The sequence below is a fragment of the Octopus bimaculoides genome, chromosome 28, assembly GCF_001194135.2.
Source record: "Octopus bimaculoides isolate UCB-OBI-ISO-001 chromosome 28, ASM119413v2, whole genome shotgun sequence".
NCBI classification, from domain to species: Eukaryota; Metazoa; Mollusca; class Cephalopoda; order Octopoda; family Octopodidae; genus Octopus; species Octopus bimaculoides.
Genome location: NC_069008.1, coordinates 18,503,655 through 18,511,755, shown reverse-complemented (window position 1 = coordinate 18,511,755; position 8,101 = coordinate 18,503,655). Strand labels below are relative to the sequence as shown.

The 8,101-nt window shown below is 39.9% G+C and overlaps 1 protein-coding gene across 1 annotated transcript in view; it reads right to left on the bottom strand.

The window, feature by feature from the left end:
- Window positions 1-7,196, bottom strand: part of LOC106874074 (cAMP-dependent protein kinase catalytic subunit 1) — a 123,852-nt gene extending 116,656 nt beyond the window's left edge. Inside the window, exon 1 of the mRNA XM_052977698.1 lies at window positions 7,130-7,196. Within this exon, the coding sequence (XP_052833658.1) occupies window positions 7,130-7,154 (25 nt within the window). The 5' untranslated portion in view covers window positions 7,155-7,196. The remainder of the gene's footprint in view (window positions 1-7,129) is intronic.
- Window positions 7,197-8,101: the final 905 nt, after the last annotated feature.

The window sequence follows — 8,101 nt, the reverse complement described above, 5'->3', positions numbered from 1 at the left end:
TATATATACATACAATTATATATATATATATACAATTATATATATATATATACAATTATATATATGTATACATATATCATCATCATCATCATCATCTTCATTTCACATCCGTTTTCCATGCTGGCATGGGCTAAATGGTTTGACTGGAACTGGTAAGTCAGACAGCTACACCGGGTTCCAGTCTGATTTCGCATATTTTCTACAGCCAGATGCCCTTCTTAAAGCCAACCACTCCAAGAGTGTAATGGGTGATTTTTGTGTGCCACCAGCACGGGTGCCATTTACATGACACTGACAACAGTATTGACTATAGTTTCATCTGGCTTGATGAGTCTTCTCAAGCACAGCATATTACCAAAGGTCTCTGTCTCTTGTCATCATCTCTGTGAGGCCCAACATTCGAAGATCATGCTACTGGCAATGGCCACAATTACAATTTCACAGGTGCCATTTACATGACACCAGCAATGGCCATGACTGTCGTTTCATTTGGTTACCCCATTATTGGCCCAGTCTTCTTCAATGCCCTCACTACGAATCTGTCCAATGCCCCCAGGGGGTGCAGTGCTGCCCACTTTGGAAACCACTGCTGTAGAAGAACCACATGATGAGAAGAGAGGGTGGGAGCAATCAGGTGGGGCTGGGAAGAGATGAAAATAGAAATCATGGCAAAGCAGACAATGGGGCAGGGGCCGTCCGTAGACCCACTGGATCCTGTCCAACAACCCATGCCAGCAGGAAACAGGGACTTTTAACTTATGATGATCACACACACACACACACACACATATGAACACACACACACACATATATATATACACACAAACATACATACATACACTTATACAAGCACACACACACGTTGTTGCGTATATTGTGGTACGTATATGTATGTACATGTTTGTGTGTGTGTGTGTGTGTGTGTGTGTGTGTGCATAACATTAATAGTACTTGCTGCTTGCATTATTTGAAGAAAAAATGGAGAGAGAGAGCTGGCTCATGTTTTTTATAGTAAGAGATACATCACTTCTATGTAGCTACTTGATATGCAAGAAATAGCAGTTAAATCTCTCTCAAATCACACCCTATTGTTTTAAAGAAGGATACATAACACAATATACTCCCTCCCTAATAAACTAAAAGATAGGATCGCCATGGCTGGAATGTCTATGATCATACGTCTGTTGGATCAGGACTGATCTGAGGCTAAACAACAATAACAAAAGGAAAGGCACATTAGATAATGTAGTCCTAGATATGCTATGTCAGTATGAAAGACGGGATGATCATAAAAATGCTCGATCAGACTGACCGAGGGCTAAACAACCACAACACACAATTCTGACCCTTGACCTTGAGGGAGGGCACAGAGTTTGTGGCTGATATTGGGGAATATCTCCATCTCATGATGTTGTTTTAATGCTTAGGATTGACCAAGGTTGGGAATGTCAAGGTCACACATGCCAATGTCAAGGTCACGTGGTCAATGTGAAGGTCAAATGCTGACTTTAACTGCAATGACCAGACCCGTACTGAACGTGTAGCTAACAGGCAAAAAGACAAAGGCCAGACACATTAATTCAGAAGGTGACACCTTGGACGCAAACTCATAACCATTAATACAAAAGCCTCGTTTATGGCTGTAATGTGGAAACAACAACCATTACACAGATCCTATGGAGACCATCACTGTTGAAAAACTTTAGATTGAAGAAGTTATTTTTATTTAAGGCTTAAAAAACTAATTATGTGTATAGTTTACAGGTCGGGTGTGGGGACATGCACCACTGCAGTGTGCTGCTGCATTTATCATCTGTTGGTATGTTCCCAGGTCCTCCAGATGACCTGTTGAGCAGAGTCGCAGTCAGTTCCCATATCCATGAGATTACCCCTCATCTGTAGTGACTATGTGGCATGCAGTTGACCAACACAAATAGCCATCAACCCAGCCAAATCCTCAGTGAAGAGAACACTTCAGGACCTAAGTTGAGTTTAAAAAATAGGAATAAATAAGCATTATATTTGACAGGGATCTGAATGCTAAAGGGTTTAAAGACAGAAGTTTAGTGTTAGTCTAACTCAGAAAATCGAGCAGCATGGCCAACCACACTGAGCTGGCACTCTGGATTCACACAAATAACAGGATGCGTCTTAGGTTCTGAGAAGAGTTGTTGATTGGTTATGAAATCCAGCCAATGGTAACCGATAATCCTGCAAAGCTATCCTGGTACCAAAAGAGTTCAGGTGGCTCCTAAAGGCCTCAGCCAGTGTCCAAGTCTTGCAACAATAGAGCAGGACAGGGAGGACCAGGGACCTAAAGACTTGAGGTTTTGTCCTTCCAGCACAGATATAAGCAGCAGCAAACACCTTTGCTGAAAGGGTTCGCAACTGCACCAGTTCATTCAGTGAACAGAGATGAGTAGAGTTTTGTGCATAAACAAAGACAGTTCAATGTTGTTTAGAAACAACATTGAAGCTTGTCTACAAATGTCAAGAGTCAACTCAGTAGAAATGAAAGGGTCAGCTAATCCATGAACCACTGGAGCTGAAGTAAGGCCCCATTGAAGCTAATGACCAGCAAATCATACTGTATTGACAAAAAGACCCACTTTTATAATGCTAAAGCCAATATTGGTTTCAAACTTTGGTACAAGGCCAGCAATTTCAGGAGAAGGGACAAATCAATTGCTTTGACCCCATTGGTAAATGGTACTGAATTTACTGACCCCCAAAAGATGAAAGGCCAAGTCAACCTTGGCATAATGTGAACTCAGAACATAAAGATGGATGAAATGCTGTTAACGATTCTGCCAACTCACCACCATTAAAGCCAATATTGCTACACAGGACAAAATTTGTGCATTATGCCAAAATTTGAAGCCAATATTATTATTATTATTATTATTATTATTATTATTATTATTCATTTAAGGTGGCAAGTTGGCAGAATTGTTAGCACACCGGGCAAAATGCTCAGCGGTCTACTGTACATCTTTATGTTTTGAGTTCAAATGCCACCAAGGTCGACATTGAATTTCATCTTCCAGGGTCAATAAAATAAGTATTAGTTGAGTACTGAGGTTGGATGGAATTGACTTTACCCCTCCCCTCAAATTGCATGTTTATGGATGTTTATGCTTGTGTAAACATATGCACACTCATATATATACATATATACACACACATACCTACACACAAACATACACATGCATATGTACATACATACATACACATAAACATGTATACATACATTTACATACAAACACAAACATCTACACATACAGATGCACACACAAACATACACCCACACATTTGTTATGTGAGAGATGTGCTTAAAGGACTTGCTAGAAACAACAGCCAACCAGTCTTCAACTCACATCCCACAACGAAGGACATTCTCTAAACTGCCTTTTATTAAACAGCTTCATATGTCATCATAATAATAATAATCATCATCATCATTACTGCACAATTAAGGTGGGTATACTCAGGAAAGACTATAAGCAGGTACAGAATCACATTGTTCCTTAGCCCCTGGCCAGCCTTGCACGAATAAACCTATGATGATGGTCATATCAATTAGGATCATCTCATACATCTAAGAGTATCTAGGACTACATTATCCAACATACCTTTCTTTTTTAAAGATGATAGGATTGAGTGAGAATTAGCTGCTATTTCTAATAGATGGAGCAACTACATGCAAGCTTCCTCATCGACAATTGTGGACCTCAATTCTGAGCTCTTGTCCAACCCACAAAATGTGCAGTATTTTGTTCAGATGGAATCTACTGAGATTCTTGCTGTACCTGCCAAAAGAGGTACAGTCTATGTAGCTGTAACTGAGTACCATGCTGTAAAAAATAATCTCCAACTCACTGGCCCTTTGTTGATATAGACCTTAAACTTGGAAGTTTGGAGGCTGAGACTTTCCCTTGTGGTGTGCATTGCTGATTTCATAGGGAGAGAGCCGACAGCTTATGCAACCCCACTCAATGGGTCTGCACGGTTGGGTTGTTGATCATGATTCAAGTATTTCATCAAAAGTTTCTCTCCTGTCTGTGAAGACTTCATCTCCACCAATAGCACAAATCATGTACCAACCAGCAGCCCCTCATACAAAGCACTCATCTGCAATAATCAATCAAACTGTGAACTTTTTCACAGATTCAAACATCTGGGCAGCAACACAGCTCAAGAACCATCCATAGCAGGCTTGACAAACACAAGCAGTGAACAAGTACCATGGAGAAAGAGCAGGGTATCTAGATATCATGTAACAGTGTCACAGTCTGTCAAGCTGTAAACAGGTACCACTCAGAGATGCCTGGATCCCTCTAGCTGTCAATACATACCATGTGGAAATGCCACAGGCCAGCTAACTATAAACAGGGTCCACATAAGTGTGCCACAATCTATGTAGGTGCAAATGGTTACCATGTGGAGGTGCATAGTCCATCTAGCCATAAAGAGAGTCCATGTGGAGGTACATGGTACAGTCCACCTAACCAAAAATAAACAGCATGTAACTGTTGCTATTTAGCCCCATGTCAACTCTGATCAAGTAGACCTATGACCAAATGCATTCCAACCATGACTGTCCAGTAAACATACAATATGTCCTTCTTGGTTTTTATACAGCTTATGTGATTTGAGGGATGATTGGCTGCAATTTCTAACTGAACATGGCATCATCAATGTTGTTTAGCTGCAAGTCAGCCATGATTGAGAAGACCTGTAAATCCACCCAGGACCATCCTAACTTAACATTACATTATCCAACATGTTAGGATGGCGATTTGAGAGAGACTTTGTTAGTATCTGAAGTACAGAAATATAGTTCATGACCATCTTATTATATATGTATGTATGATTGTATATCATCATCATCATCATTTAGGACTGGCCCCTAACAACATTTTGGCAAAAGTTTACATAAAAATTTGTAGCAAAATTTTATAGGAGAGTAATCAGGTTTAGATCTAAATAACTTTCATATTTTAAAAGCAAAACATATTTATCTTAGCTACAATGATAGAAAAAAGCGTGAAGAATAATGATTGACCTGGCTTATAACCAGATCTGTCCCACATATGACAGCAGCTATTCAACATAACTCCGTGAGTCAGTAAAGCCAGAACACTGAACGAGTGAATGCATGGTTTCATTGTTCTGCACCCATCTCACTTGTGTACCTGTAGAGTTTATCCCAATCTGCTAGCATCTCACTTGTGTACCTGTAGAGTTTATCCCAATCTGCTAGCATCCATTTGTAGTATAAGCAGGTCAAAGAATTCTGGAAGATATCCATGGAAGTCCCCAATCCAAAAGAACTCCAGAACAGACTGGTTGGTTTGCTTCTGTCACTTTTTTTTCCAACCACTAAACCCCTTACAGATTGCTAAAGTGGAACATCCACTGAACCGTTGCCTGACTGGTGGAGGGTGGTGAGCACCTACCCCTATTCTAGATGCCAGGTGTCCAATCCTGTCTTTGCTTCACCCTGGACTGCAGCTCTGCCAGAAAATCAGGTTTCACAAATGGTGACCACACCTGTCCACCATCAGAGAGAAACTGCAGCCTCAACAAACATCTGAGTATCGGCAGTCAGGACATGTTTAAACCATCATGTGGAAGGTGCTGGTAGCATATTGTAGAATTGGAAGAAGTGGGGGGGGGGAGATTGTAGGACCAGGCGAAGAGAGAGCACATTGTCTGGCTGGTCTAGGGCATCAAGTACCCCACATCAATCGTGGACATCCAATAAATAAAAACTCAACATTACATCATCAGGTGGTGCTAATATTAGGGTGGAGGATAGAATATCTTGTGGTATGATTTCTGGTCAAAGGGGCTCTGTGTTCAAACTGTGCCAAGATCAAATTTTTCATTCACCATTTAAAGGTACCAGTTCAGAAATGGAGGGGTGGATGATAGGGTGGTGATAGTGGCATATGGTAATGATATTAGTGATACTGCTGTTGTGTGGTGGTGGTGGTGGTGGTAATAGTGGTTGTGGAATAAGATGTTGGCACTGGTAGTGGAGATACTGTTTATTTGGGATGGATGGCAGTAATGGTGTATAGGTATCTGTCTATCTGTTAGTTTCTCTCTCTCTCTGTATATATATATATATATATATATATATATATATATACACACACACACACACACACATATATGTATGTATGTATGTATGTATATATATATATATATACATACATACATACATACATACATACATATATATATATACATATATGTGCGTGTGCGTGTGTGTGTGTACACTCACATGCAGATACATATACACCACATCATCATCATCATCATCGTTTAACGTCCGTTTTCCATTCTAGCAGGGGTTCGACCACACACACACACACACACACACACACAACACACACACACAAATATTTTATAAGTTTAAAACTAAAAGCGATCATCGTGTAAGCTTTAAGTTTATAAAATGTTATTATTTACAGACCTGCAAAAATCGACAGAATGTGTGTGTGTGTGTGTGTGTGTGAGAGAGAGAAGTTGTGGCTTTCATGTTCTCTTTTCTTACAATGAAAATGAAGTGTATTATAGTAAATATCTACATGCCAAGATCGAACCTTGTCCGCAGTCGAAAACATGAGGGAAGGGTCATTTTCCTTCTTTCTAACGATGTCGTGAGCTGTTGTGGTGTTCATGCTTTCTCTCCGAACTTTTAAGCCCCGAATTGACAAGCAAATGAAAAAGAATAATATCTAGAAAGAAGAGACAGGGTTCGAACCTGCGGTCAGAGCTGTGTAAAAGGGAAGGTGAAGGTTTCAATCCCACCGGCGTTACATGAGGTTATGCTGTAGTTTGACTGGGGAAATTAAAATCCTATCATCTGCGAGAAACTATTTCATCTCCAGCCTTAGTTCTCCTTACAAATATATATTTAGAAAGTATTTATGTTATATAATCTTTTACAAACCATTAACGACTCTCTTTAGCATGAATTTATTTTCTTATCTTTATTCCTTTCGACTCTCGACCATCATTTCTTCTCAACATCTGATTCGGACCTATTTTTGTTCCCCAATTGTCGCTGTTTAAACACGAAATGAAGATATAATAACATAAAATACGAGTAACTTACAGTAGGTATTCCAATCTTCAGACATTTTGCGGCGAGTGTTGTTGCTTGTTTGTTCGAGATCCCCCTCAGTTGTGTCTGTCTAAATATACAACGTGAGTATATTTATATCTTTCGGTTAGGGCTGACAATAAAACAGTTAAAGACGAGCAGAGAGAAACAGAGATAGAGAGATAGAGAAGCAAATAAGTTCTAAAGAAAAATGAAAGGCAGCAGGTTTCGGGTTGAGGCAAAAGAATAAATAAATAAAACTATGAAGAAGAAGAAAAGTTTTGAGGAGAAAGAAAGATGAGACTTCAAAATGGTCGCAAAGAAGAATTCTGTTGTTGTTGCTGCTTCGTTCTGATGACTTTTCTTCGTTGCTTTCCACTTGTTCTTCTTTCTAGCTTCAATGTTACACCCTAGGCGAGTTATAGAAAAGAGACAGAGCAGTAAAATAAGGGTCCATCCGTCTCGGCTCCTTACATTGAAAAACTTTATGAAGCAGCCGACACCAGCAGCAGACGAACCGCCAATGGCAGCGACGACCCGAGCAGCCGACACCACGCTTACCCGAGAACAACAACACACTTTGATTTCAATATTTCACCTCTTTTAAATAAAAATATTATCAAATAAACGAATATAAATACTATATTTCTACAATTTTAATTACTTTTTCGGTTAAGAAAATTTGTTTATCTCTTATTTCCTTCGATTATTTTTCTTTCTTATGTCAGGCGCACCAAAGGGGGAAAAAAAGAAACATTTTACTTTCAAGTTAACAATTCAGCAGATCGAATCGCAGCATGGACTGTGTGAAAGATATCCGCATGGGTGGACGGGTGGGTCAACAGAGAGAGAGAGAGAGAGAGAGAGAGAGAGAGAGAGAGAGAGCGGGGGTGCAATTGAAAATTAGAACTTAAAACATGAGTATACATACACACATACATACGCGCGCGCGCACGCACACACACACACACACACACACACACT